Source organism: Gossypium raimondii, chromosome 5 (assembly GCF_025698545.1).
Source record: "Gossypium raimondii isolate GPD5lz chromosome 5, ASM2569854v1, whole genome shotgun sequence".
NCBI classification, from domain to species: Eukaryota; Viridiplantae; Streptophyta; class Magnoliopsida; order Malvales; family Malvaceae; genus Gossypium; species Gossypium raimondii.
Window position 1 is genome coordinate 13,940,678 of NC_068569.1, and position 18,034 is coordinate 13,958,711.

At 30.3% G+C, this 18,034-nt stretch overlaps 1 protein-coding gene, 1 long non-coding RNA gene and 1 other non-coding gene across 5 annotated transcripts; 1 reads left to right on the forward strand and 2 right to left on the reverse strand.

Annotated features, from left to right (window-relative positions):
* Positions 1-2,742: 2,742 nt before the first annotated feature.
* LOC105769511 (5'-adenylylsulfate reductase 3, chloroplastic) lies at positions 2,743-4,926 on the reverse strand. Of its 2 annotated transcripts, none has more exons than XM_052631361.1 (5): positions 4,817-4,926; positions 4,482-4,625; positions 4,260-4,386; positions 3,282-4,071; positions 2,743-3,189 (listed from the first exon to the last, which is right to left on the reverse strand). In XM_052631361.1, the coding sequence occupies exons 2-5, from the start codon at positions 4,513-4,515 to the stop codon at positions 2,959-2,961; spliced, it is 1,182 nt and encodes a 393-aa protein (XP_052487321.1). In that variant the 5' UTR covers positions 4,516-4,625; positions 4,817-4,926; the 3' UTR covers positions 2,743-2,958. The 2 variants fall into 2 exon arrangements, with proteins under 2 accessions (XP_052487321.1, XP_012445650.1); XM_012590196.2 differs by having other exon boundaries at positions 4,719-4,916.
* Positions 4,927-9,587: 4,661 nt separating this feature from the next.
* Positions 9,588-14,363, forward strand: LOC105768585 (uncharacterized). Of its 2 annotated transcripts, none has more exons than XR_008196065.1 (3): positions 9,588-9,796; positions 9,886-10,047; positions 14,224-14,363. It is a non-coding gene; the product is annotated as an uncharacterized LOC105768585 (transcript). The 2 variants fall into 2 exon arrangements; XR_008196066.1 differs by having other exon boundaries at positions 9,886-10,043; positions 14,224-14,334.
* On the reverse strand, positions 10,709-17,455 carry LOC128041299 (uncharacterized). Its single transcript, XR_008196064.1, has 3 exons — positions 17,398-17,455; positions 16,890-16,963; positions 10,709-10,884 (listed from the first exon to the last, which is right to left on the reverse strand). It is a non-coding gene; the product is annotated as an uncharacterized LOC128041299 (long non-coding RNA).
* Positions 17,456-18,034: the final 579 nt, after the last annotated feature.

Below are 18,034 nucleotides of genomic sequence, written 5' to 3' on the forward strand. Positions count from 1 at the left end.
AAATACATAAAAATCTTTGATTTTTTTAACGGTATGCCGTCTCTGCCACTTAAGTTGGTCCATTTACTCTTTTATTCCTTTCTTATTTAATTGTTAAGCTATTTAATCACTTTAGCAAGTTTTGCATCTTTTCAATTTAGTCTTTTTTAATTAATTGACTGCTGAAACGTTAAAATTTTCTGACGAAACTTTAACACTACCATATTGACACTCCGTAAATATTTATAAAAGTATTTACGGCTCGATTTATAACATCGAGGTCTCGATACCTCTTTTCCTCAATTTCTTGACTTAATAATTTTTTATAAAATACAAATTACTAATTCATATTTGACTCGTAATTATTAAATAATAAAATTTATGAGCTTATTTTCTGAATTTGGTGGTCTCGTACCACTGTTTTTAACATTTCTAAAAATCAGGCTATTACATTCATTCCTCGCTCATTTTAGAATTGTTGACAGAAGCGACTAGAAGTTCACCATCGCTGTAGTCTTCTACAACATCAACTTCACCGAAATTTTCTGGTTGTTTTTCCTTTTGATTCGCAGCCTCTCTTTAGCTTATAGCACTCAGATTTAATATACCCTTTCTTCTTACAGAAGTTACAAGTTTTACCTCTGTTTGAAGACTTCGATCTACCCTTAGATTTATCGCGAGGATTCTGTTCTTGTGTCCTTCCACGATCATCGTTAGCATTCTGATCTTGTCTCTCACGAACAATGAGACACTCTCCATTAGAGTCGGGTTTAGCCACAAGATGCTTCATCTTATCGTAGAGGTCAAAGAATCATGAACCTCATCAATTGTGAGAGACTCGCGGCTATCTAAAATCGTGTCTCTAAAGGTTGAATAAGACGGGGGCAACGAACAAAGTAGAATAAACCCTAGATCTTCCTTATCATACTGAACCTCAATGGTCTCCAAGTTTGAGAGATTTTCTTTAAACACTGTTAAGTGTTCGTGTACAAACGCACCTTCCTCCAAACGATGAGCATAAAGACGCTGCTTCATATGAACTTGCTGGTTAGAGTTTTCGACATACATATTTGTTCCAGCCTATTCCATAATGCAACGACGGTCTTCTCCTTCATCACATACTGTAAAATTTCGTTAGACAAATGCATATGTAATTGTGTTAATGCCTTTCGATCCTTACGCTTCTTCTCTTCATCCGTTAATGTCAAAAGCATTTTATCTATCCCTAGCAGGGCATCATCTAGATCCATCTACGCAAGAACTACTTGCATCTTAATCTGCCACAACGCAAATCTGGTGTTGCGATCCAACAATGAAATTTTATACTTCAAAGATGCCATTACAGTGATCGAGATGAACAACCCGGAAGCTCTGATACTAATTTGTAAAAATAGAACGTCGGTAATGACAATATATCGTAAAGAAAAAGAGAAATAAAAATAAAGAACATAGATTTTTACGTGGAAACCCTTTCGGGAAAAAAACCACGGGCAGAGGAGAAGAAAATTCACTATGTTAAATTCAAATTATAATAATAGGAGTTTCGACTACATCTATTTATAGGTTGAAAAAACCTAACTCTAATCAAAGTCAAATATATTATGTTAATAAATATTAAATATATTATATTCATAAATACTAAATCTTCTAGAAAGAATATATATTTTATTTAACTTGATTTGCAAGCAATCTCTTAAAATTTGGGTCACACAACTCTAATAATTTTAATTAATTTAAAATTCAAATCATTTTTCTTTTAATGTTTCTAATTGAAACCCAAATGAAACTCAAAAATTTTTTAGATTCCGACGTTAATGGTTATCATCAGCCACCATGCTCCACTGCAAGTCGCTGCTCACCGATAATTGTTTGAGTCCAAATTTCATCACTCTTTTTCTTTTCATTTCCAGAATTTATTTTTTCTAAAAAACATTAAATTTTTGTAGATATATAAATAAATCTCAAAACTTCAACATCAAGTCTAATTGTTTTTCACTGGCAGATTGTCTTCAAGTTTCAGTATATTCTTTCTCTTTTTATAAACTTCTCTTTCACCATTTAGATAGACCAAACAATACCAAAAAAAACTCCATCTTGCTTTAGCCAAAATTTGGGTTGATATTTTTTATGTTTTTGTTCTTTATAGTTATGAAAATTTTAACTATGGTTGTTTGTGTTGAGAAGAAGGATGAAGCATGGAAGAAGATGAATAGGAAGAGGAAGAGAGAACAAGAAGAACAAATGAATTAAAAAATATTTTTATTAATTAAAATTCATTTTAATAAATATATTTTAAGTAAAAATAATTTAAATAATATTCTTTTATGAAAATGTTAATTTTTTTAATATCAGTTAATTTTTGGACTAAGAATCATAATACCAGTTAATATTTTAGATTAAAAATACCAAATTGAAAAAAAAAAATAAATATGAAAAAAATTAGGTACAAAAAGAAAATGTAAGTACGAAAATGAAAAAACCGATATATTTCCCCAGCCTCTCGTTACATTAACTAAAATGCTTTTGAATTTGAGGACTCTAGCTGCTTTACCGAACTACATGGGAGAGTTTTAGAAACCAATATCTAGAAGCGTCTTGAAAATTTCGGACTTGTGGGACAAAGGTCAAACACAGTTCTCTAATTCTTGATGATGATTAGTGATTTGCATACCAAACATACTGATATTAAGTTAGGTCTCGTAGAATCAGATTCGTGATCTCCAAATGAAGAGACAATCTAAAAAAAAACACTCACATAGACGGTTTTTAATAAAGAACTATCAATTTCACACATATATGTCAAAATATGGAACATCGTGTTCAGTATACAAAAACACCCGAGTTCATTATGATGCTACGGGCGATGGAAGCATGACAAAATCCGGGTTCATGAGTTTGTTTATGAGATTGTAAACCAGCATGAACCACCACTCAAAAGTTGATTTTTTGTTAACTCGGACAAATAATTTATGAATCCCTTCATCGGAGGGCATTAACGAAGGCCATCAATGAATCAACATCCCTCTTCTCAGAGGCATACTTTATTGGCTTAGCTGAGTGTTTGGGGAAGAAAAGTATAGTGGGGAAGCTTCCCAACTGCAACTCGTTCTTCGAGTATTCCTTTTGTTCACCATCAGCTCTGAATTTTCCAACTTTCACACCAGAACCTGCCAGCTTCTCAGCCAATTCAACATACGATGCTTCCATTGCCTGTTTAACATTCACACATAGATTCCGTAAAATTACAAGCCAAATGGCAAACGTTTTTCAATTAACTTGTGCATAGTTTGGAGCAGGGTTACCTGGCAAAAAGGGCACCATGGAGCATAGAGCACAACAATCCATGATTCTTTCCGACTCTCCAATTTTGCCAAATTCTCAATTCCAGTCCTACTCAGTGTGACCAAGCTCTGGCTATTGAAAATGTCACTTTCAGTGGTAGCCCCATTTCCATTAACTTGAGCTGCACCGTCTTCTTTCAGGTTCCCTTTATGAAGACCACACTCCTTGGCCTTGGCATCCTCCCACCACCACCTACCTTCCCTTTCATGTTGTCCTGGTAATACTGGTCTCGTGCAAGGCTCGCAACCAATGGACACAAATCCTTGGGCATGCAAAGAATTGACGGGCACATTCATCGCCCGGAGGAAATTCCAAATGTCTTTACCATCAACATTGGCAACCGGGTTCCACTTCAGCAAGCTACCATACCCACCATCCAAACCTTCGAAAACAGGATCCACTTGAACAACAGGAACCTCCGACCTAGTTCCCGGAGACTGATCTTTCCTTTGACCAGTAATCCAGGCACGCAACCCCTTGAGTGCTCTCCTCAAAGGCCTCACTTTCCTAACACGGCAGCATTCTTGGTGCCCATCCTCGTAAAATGAAAACAACCCTTTGCTCCTAACCAAGGCCTGAACTTCAACAGCATCAGGAAACATGTACTCAATACGAATCCCATAATGCTTCTCAACCTCATCAAAGAATCGGTAGGTTTCTGGGTTCAGCCTGCCAGTATCAAGGCTGAACACCCTAAATGGCCTACCAGTCAATTTTGCATACTCAATCAAAGCAACATCCTCCGCTCCACTGCAAAAGGAATAATTAATAAATAAATACATCTCATTACTGATTAACACTCAAAATTACCAGAACAGAAAATGGATCTAGTAATTTTAAAACATTCCATGAAATGCTTTGGCCGTATTAAGTAATTAACATTCAAACTACTATTACTAATTGTTAATGAAGCTAATGAATTTAGAGATAAGGACTACCTGAAAGCAATAGCGATGTCGTTTCCAAATTTCTCCAGAGCCTTATCCATGATTTCGAGTGGAGAAGCATTGTTAAGTTCTTTCGCCAATTGCTCAAAATCCTCCACCTCAACTTTTTCCGACACTTCTGTTAATCCACCATTAATTAATCCCGATCAAACCTTTGTAATCATCATTAAATTAAATTTTCAAAAAAGAAAAAATAAGACTTTGATGTTTTACCAGGAGCAGAGGTGGTTGCAGCATGAGAAAGCATGGAATCGTTCCTCTTTGGCTCCGCATTCACGGGCTTCACTGCGCAACGCTTTTGAGATAGATTCACCGTTGCATGGCGATCCGCTAGCCGAAATGAACCAATTTGCGGAACTGAAACCCCCAAAAAATAAATAAATAAAAACATCAACAAACATAATTAACCGGAAAAGAGAACATTTAAAAAGAAGACGAAATTAAATGTACTTTTGAGATCAGAGGAGGCACTTGAACGAGAAAAGCTGGAACCAGAAATTGCAGCCGGAGAAGAGGTAACAGAAAATGCCATTTTCGAAAATTATTACCTTTGTGTATAAAAAAAGAGGGAAAAAAAAGAGAAGAACTTTGGGTTTCCTGCGTGTTTCTGAGTTTTCTCTATGTTGAGCGTTGGTGGTGGGGAGAGAGACACAGAAGGTTAAAAGGTTAAATAATAGCCTGATTAAAGACGGGGGTACAAGGTGCATTGAACCTAGACGCATTTCTGGATAACATGAGATTGTTTACGTGGCTGATTTTGGTTGGATGGAGCTTAATATAGGTTTCTCATCGCTTGCGTCACGTGGACAGCACCTTAGAGACGTGGTCAATATAGAGGAGGTTAAGTTTGTGTTTGGAGGCTGAAAAAACGGTCCCATTAATTTCTTAGATTCTTCCCTCTTTTTTATGTTTTCCTTTTTTTTCTGGTTATTCTTTAACGATCCCATATTTTATTTTGATAAATTATCAAAACAGTCACTTTTATTTGATTCGAATTATATTTTAATAATTAATATCTAAAATATTATATTTTAATCATTTACATTATCGTGTTGTAACATTTTAATCACTAAGCTATTAATTGTCATTAATGGTGTAACGGTCAGCTGATGTGACACGTTAAATCATCATTTCAAATGAAAATTTTAGATTAAAATATACAATTAGTTCCTATATTTTTTTGTTTTGAGCAATTTAAACTTTTCTTTTATGTTCTTTTAACTTTCTTTCTTTTTTCTATTCTCTTCTGTTTCTCCTTTTGTTTTCCTCTCTTAAATTATTTATGTCAGCAACTGGCAATGACCGATTGGTTCGAAAAAGTAATGAACAATGATATAAAGCAACTTCAGATAGCATACTTTGGTGCATGATAGCCGAAGGTTCCCAAATCACAAGTAGAATGAAGACAAGCAACCATGTGGAGAGCCTAGTTTGAGAGGTTAAAATCCGCAATCTTCGAATTGAAGTATTCAAAAAGAAGAACATTGCTAGATTTGATATCTCTGTGGATAATCGAAGGTTGAACCTTCTCGTGTAAATATTCCAAGCCTCTTGCCACATCAACTGCAATTATTACCCTTTGCATCCAGTCAAGAACCAAACCAGTTGTGCTCCTTTTAACTCCATTCCTTCCTATAATTCCCAAAAGTAACAAACAAAAAATGTCAAACTAAAATAGCTTAACCTTTATGGATGGATGTTTTAACAAATTAAAAACATAGAAATTTACGTTAAAATAAATGAAGAAGGGAGGAAAATAGGAGGAGAAGTAAAAGAGAAAAAAAAGAAGAAGTTAAAAGAACATAAAAGAAAAAAATCAAATTGTTCAAAACAAGAAAAATATAGGGACCAATTATATAATTTAACCAAAAATTTTTATTTGAAATGATGATTTAACATGACACGTTAACTTACTGTTATACCGTTAATGGCAATTATCGACTCAGTGACTAAAATGTTATAACACAATAACGTAAGTGACTAAAACATAACATTTCACTATAATCTGAGACAAATAAAAGTAACCCTTTACTTTTTTGAGAAATACCTATAAGATGTGGCTTAAAATTATACAATTTTTTGTGACCTCAGCTCTAAAGAACCATTTGGTTCAATCTGGGTGGTCCATGCCACACACTATGGTCCATTCCTAATCCTTAATTTTATTTTTAAATGGTGAGGAAAATATCTCATCTTATTTTCCGTATATGTTTTTTTTTTTCGTTATATAGCGTGGGACAAAAATAAAATAAAAGATTCTGAAAGTAACCCATGAAAAATTCCCACCCCCTTTCCTTCGTTTATAGATTGAGAAGCACGCGAAATGAAAACCGAATATACGGTGAATCAATATTATGAACCGGATATATGGTCAAACAATATTATGAAACTTCAAAAAAAAAAAAGGTAATTACATAGCCGCACAATTTAAAATTTTAAAAATAAAATAAAATCGAATTTTTTAATAATATAGAGATTTAAGGTAAATTTTATAAAAGAAAAGGACAAGTCCTGTTACATTGGCTATAAAAATATTTATAATTAATACATAAATATTCAAAATCAATTTGAACAAAATATGATTCGAAGTCGCAACAAAATATAAAATATAAAACTATTATTGCAAACAAAGCATTAATTCTAAATTGACAGTAATCTATGCTTGGAGCAATATTCTACGAATTCAACGTTGACCCTTTATATACATAAAAGAAAAGAACAGTTGATCCTATAATTTTAAAATGAATTTAAAATTTTAATATTACTTCCAACAAGAAAAGGAAAATTGTATTTACATAAAACAGTAATATTCATATTTATTTGACTTAAATCAAATTTTTATACAAGTAAACGATTATATTATAATAAAATAAAAAAGAATTACAATCGAATCTTAATTTTCATGTATAATATGATTAGCAAATCGAAATTCTACCTTAAGAAAACAAACTTGTGGAAGTCCCAACTTGGCTGAAAGTAATCTTTATTAAAAGTTGAATCACATGTGGACCCGGCGGCTGGAGATGCATCGAAAGGACATTTAAATTTTACATTAGGTTGCAAAGTTATATAGTATATATACTTTTGTTTTGTTTGTATGCCAAAATCATATTAAAGATAAGTTAATATTATACTTATCACCATTCCTTTTGATTAAGTAAGGTAAATGATGATTACTGTACTATTGTTCTATGATGCACCGATTTCTTTAATCTTTGAGGAATCTTACGTTGTCATGGCAACTAAAACCAAATGACCTTTGGGGTTTGTAAAAGGATGCATGCATTTTTCACACATCACTATCAATTAAGCTATGTGTTTATTTGACGCGACCTGATTCGATACAATAATCCCTTACTATATTAAATAGATTTTATCATGAGTTGAATCATTTGTTAAATGTTTGCTTGAGAAATTTAATGATTTGAATAAAAATATAAATTTAGAAATCGAGTTAACAAAAAATAAGATCTAATTTTTAAACGGGCTGGGCCTCAAACAATATTTTTTGACACGAATTAGTCTAAATTTTTTTTCTACTACTGTTTTGTTGTCATTTTGCTATTATATTGTTATTATTATTTAAATATTATATAACTCTTATTTTATTTGTAATTTTGCTACTATTTTAGAGCTTGCTAAATTATAACTATTTTAGTGTTATTTAAATAAAAAGGCTTTTTCAAATGTATTTTTAATTTGTTGAAAAACATTTATTTTAATATTTTTAGTGTATTTGATGTATTATATATATTTTTTAAATTTATTTTTATATAAAAATAATATAAACAAATTAATATGAGCAGGCTGGATCGGGCGGGTTGAGTTTAACATTTTTAATCCGGACCAAATTTGGACAAAATTTTAAGTTCAATTTTTAAATTAAATCAAACCGAACCTAAATTTTTGCATCGATCTAATCCATGATCAAGTTTAATATTAATATCGATGTTGTTTTTCACATAATTAAATGTTCTCTTCTCACCCTACCCACATTTCTTTATTAACCGTGCATTGTCTTTCTATAAACAGGTGCAATTCCAAAAAAATTTGAGCGTAATGCAAAAATAATAGCAAACAGAAAATAATATAATATATTTAAACGTACAAAACATAAAATACTTTTAATAGACGTACTACATTTTATTTATAGAATTAACTTAACAATACATGAGATACAATATACGGACGGGCAGGTCTATGGTACTCGGTACTCGCCTTTTATTTGGTTTTAATTTATTATATTATTGGTGAAAACATTTCTTTCTTATTCTCAATTTAGATATTATTAAATAAATCAACATAATTTAATATTATCAATTTAAAAATAAGCGAACAAATAATCATAGCATTAATATTTTCATCAGTTATACATATTTTTTGTTGGTATAATAACAAATTCAATATTTAAAGTTATGTCTATTAATTTAATTTTTATTTAATAAATTTATCCTTAAAGTTTATACACACCGTTAACATTAACATTAAGTGTTAAATTTGATAGTATATCGATTAAAATAATGTAAATTAATAAAAAATATTAATATTATAATTAACTATCTTAAATTTTTTAAAAGATGGAAATTGAAAATAATCGAAAAGTTATTTTGCGCTAAATATGCTGTATTGATCATTTTGGATATTGAGGCCGGGAAAAGTTGCTTTTTTCAATATAAAAGGAAAAAAAAAACAGAATTATGCTATTATAGTGATGCACTTTTTAAATATTAGTCTTTCTAAACACTGAAAAACAGGACGCTGCAATAACGGAGTGGACAACATTGACTATACAGCATTGAGGCACCATGGAACCCCTTTTTCTTTTTTGCTTCTTTTAATTACTTTTTTATTTATTTCGCAACCTACACCGATTATGATGTCAGTCTTCCACTGAGCTAATATTATTTTCTTTTTCTTTTTTATAGAATGAGCTAATATAATAAGGTATAGCAGAGTACGACGTTAGTATAAGATGCTGAGGCTCCGATCTCCAGTCCATTTTAAAATAATTTTCAGCTTAAAAAAAGGTGTTTTTTTTGCAGATGGAGAAGTTGAAAATTTTAACTTTTTTCAGCCAAAAATGCTTTTGACTGATAATTTCCATTTTTAACCTGTATTCTCCCCAAAAAACGTTCTTTTCTCTGGTTCTTTGGCTATACCCATTTTTTTCACATTTTCTCTTTCAAAGTTCTTTCCTCTGGTTCTTTGTTCCTCTTCTGTCGGTGAGTTTCTTTTCTTCTTCTTCTCTTTAATTATTCATTATGCTTTAGTTTTTAGTTGTTTTCTGATTGTTTGATTTTTACATAAATTTTACAGAAATTAATTGATTGATTTTACAGAAATTCTTTCTCCTTAAAATTAATTGTTTGATTTCGTTTCAGGAGGAAATATTTGTTATTGTGGCCTGTTATCATCTTTTCCCTACTTGTTTTTCTTTCACAAGTTGCATGTCTTGTTATATGGGATGTTGGAGGCTATAAACAGAGTGTAGGAGATGTTTGGTGGCTCAAGCTAATTGGTTTTATGATGTGAGGATATATTTTGTTTTCTTTAATTCTTCTGTTCCTTCAGTCTCTGCATATTTTGACAGTTTGTCCCTTTGGCTATGCTTTTGCAGAATCCAGTCTTGGAGATCTCCCACTGTGATCTATTTTTTGGTTACACAACTTCTAGTGCTAGTAGTTGCATTGCTTGATATACATGGGAACAGATTCGGTCTTGTTCCGTGGCGGTATACTTGTTGGGGTCATTTCTTAACAGTTGTTGACCAATTAGGTTTGTAAGTATTTCCTTATTTTTCTAATTGTTTTTTATGTAGTGATATTGTTGCACTATGTACTCTCCCTACCCAAAACAGGATCCATTTAGCAATCATATATGCATGTTTTAGGATTAACTCATTGCATGCAGAGGATATGAACTAGAGTTGATTTTATTCACTTTGTTAAATGAATTAAATCAAGTTCAACACTCTTCCCCCAATTGTCCCTCTTCTAAAGCAGCAGTGAAGCATTATTATTCTCTTCTCATTTTGTGTCAATGATAGCACATGTTTTACCAGTGGAATATTTCCCTTGTGATCTTTGGGGCCTTGTGGATTGGAGGTGAAATTATTGATCTCTGTAACCTACTTAAAGCTTATAAGTTAGCTACTAGAACTTCTATGTAACACCCCTAACCCGTATCCGTCGCCGAATTAGGGTTACGAGGCATTACTAGACAAAACACAACTCAATACAGACATTCAGTAGAATTCAAGAATTTAACATTTATATGCAATTCGTTTGAATACAGGTTTAAATCTACTATTTCCAAATCAAAATATAAGCATTGTATATATATATAAATTGAAATATATTAAGCTTAGTCAAATTTTAAGTAAGTATAATTATAAATTCTACTTTAACCTTTTAAAACAAAACATAACATTTCGATCCCGTTAAACCATAAGAAAATAAGCCATTTTCGTATGGCTATTAATTATATATACAGTACTTCCAAAACATTATCTAGCATATACATGCCATAAGTTAAAATTTAAACATTTCAATACCGAGACAATAGATAGAGTGATGATCTTTTCTGACGATCCCCGAGCTTGCAGCTTTGTTTTTATCTATAAAACAAATGGACGTAAACTAACAAAGTAAGCTTTTATCGCTTAGTAAGTCTTTAGCATATCTATTATACATATAAAAGAATCATATAATTCCTTAAGTAAATTTATTGAGATCACAAATATCAAATATAATTACTATTCAAACATTGCTATCTTAAGTCATTTTGTTGATATCTAAAAGAATGTATATTTAATTAATACATATAAGCGAACATATGTATATTCATTATATGCATATAACCAAGTTATAAACATACTCACTAACTGCATATCTTGATTGCTAGTGTACTTATCGCTTGCACTTCATCGAATGCATTTATATATATAATTATTCAAATACATATGCCAAAAGCATATATTTATACTTATCAATTACATGTGCCGAATGCACATATATACTTATAATCCACATATGCCGAATGCATACATATATATATATCCAACAATTTCATAACAACCAATATACGTACTTACTCACTAAACACAAAGATCCGAACGTTTATATGCTCATCAAATACGTAGAAACAAATGTTCATATATTTATCCATTACATATAACCAAAATTATATATATACCCAATGCATATAATCACTTAATTTAAACAGATTCACCGGCACTTAGCCTGTTAGGCTTAAAGCCTGATTCAGATCACCGACACTTAGCCTGTTAGGCTTAAAGCCTGATTCAGATCACCGGCACTTATCCTGCTAGGTTTATAACCTGGTTCAGATCACCGGCACTTAGCCTGGTAGGCATATAACCTGGTTCAGATCACCGGCACTTAGCCTGCTAGGCTTATAGCCTAATTCAGATCACCGGCAGTTGGCCTGCTAGGCTTATAACCTGGTTCAGATCACCAGCACTTAGCCTGCTAGACATAAAGGCTGAATTATCTCAATGGCGATAAGCCTTCTAGACACTGAGCCTGAAATCTCATTTCACGTAAGTTGTAACTCATATTCAAACTATATATGTATATAAAATCCATACATAAAAATTCAACCCAAAATTTATAACTTATATTCTTGAACCACATGGATATATATATATATATATATATAAAGTTCAATCACCAAATCCAACATTAATATCTGAATGATTCAACCAAACACATTTATATATAACTTCATACTTTAGATATTACTACTAATATCATACTATTTAACTTATAACATGGTATGTACATTTAACATTCAAATCTCACATATACCTATATAAATTCATACCCCATTTCAATACAACTTATACATGTACATATATACATATTCAATCTAACATATATACATGTATAATTTTATACTTACATTCAAACAAGTACTTATACTTGTATACACATACATTTTCAATTTAACATATACCTATATAATTTTATACTTATACTCAACATAAGCAATTATACGTATATATACATGCTTATTTGATCCAAACATATACAAATATATTATACATATATATATGTAACATCCATACTTTTAATATAATCCAATAATTTATACTCATATATACATACCTATTCGAACCTCTTGTAAACATATATAACATTCAACATTAACTAAATTCAAAACTTATTCATGTATATACACATATATCCGAACTTTATATATATAAATATAACATACATACTTTTAACTAAATTCAAGAATTTATTCATGTATATACATATATATCCGAACTTTTATATATAAATATAACATACATACTTTTAACTAAATTCAAGAATTTATTCATGTATATACAAATATATCCGAACTTTATATATATATAAATATAACATACATACTTTTAACTAAATTCAAGAACTTATACATGTATATACATATATTATCCACTATTAGTTCTATATTATTGAACTTTGAACAAACTTTAGCTAACATACATGTAATTTGCATCATTAATATCAACTTACCAAAGTAAATTATTGTATTCGGCTATCAATAATAAAATTTAAAGTTTCATTCAATTTCAATATATTAAGTTTCAGCTTATCATATGTAAAATAAATATAATAAGCATATATTTAATTTAGATAACATTTAATTGCTAATTGACTTACATCGGATATCGACGAACACATTCGACTATTCGACTACTTTCGTTTTTCCCCAATCCAATTCCGTTTTCTTTGTTTCTTAATCTAAACATATTCATATTTAGCCTTTTTATTCATCAAATCATTCAATTAAATCCAAAAATACATAAATGGGAAAATTACCATTTTGCCCCTAACATTTTACACTTTTTGCAATTTAGTCCTTTTTGCACAAAACACAAAATGCACAAAATTTAATCACACCATACTAGGGCCGAATGTTCCTAGTGTTCATACAGATCCACACATTTCATTTATTTCACATTTTAGTCCCTAAAAAATTATTTTCACAATTTAGCCCTAATTACTCAATTTCACCAAAAATTCAAACATGTTAATCTTTCACATACCTTTCATTTTTCATCATCAACTATCACAAAGCTCAAGCATCCATCAATGGGACATTTCAAAATCATCAACAATTCACAAAATTAAGACATGGGTTTTGAAGTATTCAAAGCAACGATCTAAAAAACGTAAAAATTATCAAAAACCAAACAAAAACTAACCTTGAATTAAGCTTCAAAAGATGGCCGAACCTAGCTTAGGTTTCTTTCTTTTTATTTTCTCTAGTTTCGGTCAAAATAAGATGAAAATGTGGCTTTTAATTTGTTTGTCTTTTAATATATTAACTTTATAATATAATATATTATTAAAACCTTTATACATAATATAAAAACTATAAATTATAAGCATAATGCCGTCCACTATCTTGATTAATGGCCTAATTTCCTATTAAGAACTTTACATTATAAAGACATTAGCAAGTTAGCACTTTACACAATAATTAGTCAATTTCACATTTTACGCGATTAAGTCCTTTTATTAAATTAAGCACACAAACAATAAAATTAATTCACGAAACTTTCACACATATAAATTAACACATAATAAACACATAAAATAATATTAAAATATTTTTCAGACTCGGATTCGTGGTCCCAAAATCACTATGTCCGGTTAGGGTCGAAATCGGGCTGTGACATTCTAAAGCATTATTTTGCCTCATATTCAATTTAGAGTTCTTGTCAATCTAGTCAAGAGTTTTCATGTGGTAACAGAACAAACGAGTTTTCTCAGCGAACAAATGCTTTGTGTTTCATGCAGTATTGAGTTGTATCCTTGCCAACTTAGTAATATCCAATGTATGCACAGACTGCATTAATAACATATAATGTGTATGACTGGTAGTTTGCTATTTCGCTGGTTAGCCAACTGAAATGATCGCGTTGTTTATTTCATGAAAGGTTCCCATCTTAAAGTTGCTTCCTATTTGCTTCTACCTGCTATTCAGCTGGTTGTGGGAATTAGCCATCCCTCGTGGATTTCTCTGCCATTTTTCATTGGAAGCTGTATTGGGATAGTGGATTGGTCTTTGACTAGCAATTTTCTAGGATTATTCAGGTGATTGCTTCTTGACTCTTTGTACATTGTTCTATTTCATTTTCTTTGTTAATGGATTTGATTTTATCATTGGTTAATGTTTTTAGTAGCTTATGTTCTGTTTCTTTTTCGTCAAGGTTGTGGAAGGCTCTGTAACACCCCTTACCCGAGACCGTTTCCGGAGTCAAGTACGAGGCATTACTTAGCTTATCTTACTAATTCGAAGCATAAAACTTGTTTTGAAAATTAATTTCACTATTTACAGCAATCTGTCTAATCGCGCAGCAGTTACTAAATTAATTATAAATCGAGTTACGGGACTCGAAATTTAATTTCGAAAATTTTCCTTGAAACTAGACTCATATATCTTCCTACTATAAAATTTTAAGAATTTTTGGTTCAGCCAATTAGTACAGTTTATTAGTTAAAGTCTCCCCTATTTCACCACTTGACTGTCCTGACCTCTTGCCACTAAAAATAAATTTTCTCATTATAGGATTTTCATATGAAGTTATTACTCATTTCTACAGAAAATAGACTCAATAAGGAATCTATAGATATAAACTACAACTCATAACCATTTTGTGCAATTTATAATGATGTTCTAAACTTAGAACAGAGGACTCCAAAACAGTTCTGACCCTGTCTCACTAAAGTTCTCATATCTCAAAATATAAAATTTCTTTTGTTAAACCGTTATTTTTCCATGAAAATAGACTCAACAATCTTTAATTCCATATATCATTCACCCTCTAATTAATTTTATACTATCCTAGGTGATTTTTCAAAGTCACATCACTGTAGCTGCTTGAAATCTGTTTCTTTACAAATTTTACTCTTTCATGATTTCCATGCATGATTTATCATCTAAACATACATATTACCAAACATATTCATACTTAACCATTTTAAAAGCCAAACATTATCACATACTCACACATCTTCCTTTAGCAATATCATAGATACAAACATTCAAATTGACTAATCCTATACATCACTTAGGTATAAACATTACTTAGGTACATGCCACGTTATCAAAAGAAAAATACATCGCTAAATTTCTCGAGGTCGGGATTACTCGGATGCTGGACCGAACACGGTTTTCTACTAACTGCATGCGGAAACAACAGACGCTGAGTATGGGAATACTCAGTGGTATTACCATAATTCAAATTAATAACTTTAATCGATAATTTATATACATTTAATTTATGTCTACAATTATTCGTTAATTGCCTCATACTTTAAATCAACTTGATCATTAATAACAATAAGCAATATTTCAATCTTATATTTAATTGTATTCATACCTTGTTTCACTATCTAAATTTTATTGGATTTTCAACATCTCATTCTAATAACTCATTCCAATCCATACAAACTCAATCATTTCATCAACTTATTCATTATCATTTCTATTTATATTCAATTTTACACTTATAATCTTTTAACACTCAATTTACACGTTAAATCCATAAATAAAATTCAATAACTTGTATTCAATTAAATTCACATATTATTTCACTATTTCAAATCATTTTATTTTCACTTGTCATTTTACATCATTTCATATTACCAAAAACTATTTCATAAAATTTATCATTATTTGTTTCTTGAACCATAATTCTCACATTCCATTTTCACATCTCAATTCAATGTCTTATTTCAAATCAATTTACTTCAATTCAAATTGCTTTTAATTTTCAATACATATACCTTCAAATATTCACATAATTCATAATTCAATATCATTTCTTACTTCAATTCTTTTATTTTCCCCCTATTAACATGACTCGGACTTTGGCGGATACACGGATCCAACCAAACACACCAGTACGGCACCCAGTGCCTCATCGGATAGTTTGAATCAATAGTTGACACCCAGTGTCTCATCGGCAAAGCCGAAGTAAGTTGGTACCCAGTACCTCATCGAATCTATCCGAAGTAACAGTATGACACCCAGTGTCTCATCGACTCAAGGTCGAAGTATCCCTGAACACTTCCAATCCTATGGCATGCCAACTATATCCGACTTAGCCCGACTAGTTAATAGGGTTTCCGAATCACATTTCAATTCAATCATTTTCTCATACTTTCAATTCAAATCATTATACAATTTAATCACCATTTGATTCAATATATTTTTCTATTTCAAATTCACTTCCCACTTTCAAATCAATATACAATTCAGCACCAATACATATTTCACAAATCATACCTCGATTCTAATCAAACCACTTTTCAGTCAATACTCAATTCACGTATTCACACTTATTCATAATTTAATTCACTTTTATTCAATTCATATTTTTAATTCATTCAATTAAATATCGATATTCTCCTTATTTTTATTTACTAAACATATTATTCAAAATTCAACAATTACTATCAATAAATTCAATATCAATATGTATATATATATATATATTTCATTCGATTCAATCATGATACTCACCTCAATTTTCTTATCATGTATATTAATTTAAATTTTAACAATTAATAATTAAATTCGATTTATGGTAATACTAACCGTAAATTTTCTCGAGTCACTCCTTGATCACCTTCCCCTTTCCTTTCTCGGCAATGACTCTTGCACGACATTAGCTACGTAATTAAACAATTAAAAATTATTAATACACAATTTCATCAAAACATTTCCATTTATACCTAAGCTTTACCTAAATTCTAATTTAATCCCTTATCAATACTAATTTTATTTTCCCAATCTAACTCCATATTCTCTCTTAATTCTTACTAAAAACTCATTTTAACTCTTCATTTTCACCATAAATCCCTAATTTCGGGATTCTTTCAATTTAGTCCCTACTATTCAAAACTTACACTTTATTTTACAATTAAATCCTTTACTAACTTCTAACTTTAAATTCAATCAATTTAACCCCTAATTCTTTCATTTATTCAACATAATCAATGTCTAGAAATATAACATCTTCCCAAATTTCAACATAAACCATGAAATATTTTGTTCTAGAACTCCAAAACTCAAAATTATAAGAAAATAACTTAATTTGACTTACCAATTGAGCTTGAAACCTTGAAACCCCTAATTTTCTTTCTTTCCTTCCCTTTTCTTTTCTTTCCTTTCTCCCTGTTTTCGTTTGCCTGTTCTGTTTCCATTTCTCTTTTTCTATCTTTTATTTCTTTTATTAAATTAGTTTAATATAATAACAATAAAATAATAAAATAATATTTCTTACTTAAATAATAAGTAAATATGTAATCATTACTAATATGTATGTATTTCATTCTTCCACATTTCATCATATACACCATGCATTTGTCAACAATTTTATTTATTTGAAATATAATAATATAATATAATTAATATAATTTACAATATAATAAATAATAATATACTTCAAAAAAATCTCAGATTTTATCATGCATATGCCGCCTCATTTATGGGACTTGGCATATTTACCTATTTAGTCCTTTTAACTTTTCTTTAATCTATAATTAAACTTTTACCCTTGTTGCAATTTAGTCCTTTTAATCAATTAACCATCGAACATTAAAATACTTAACTAAACTTTAATACTACCCTAATGACACTCCGTAAATATTTATAAAAATATTTACAACTCAGTTTATAGTATCGAGGTCTCGATACCTCGTTTTTACCCAATTTGCCTAATAATTTCTTTTAAATCACAA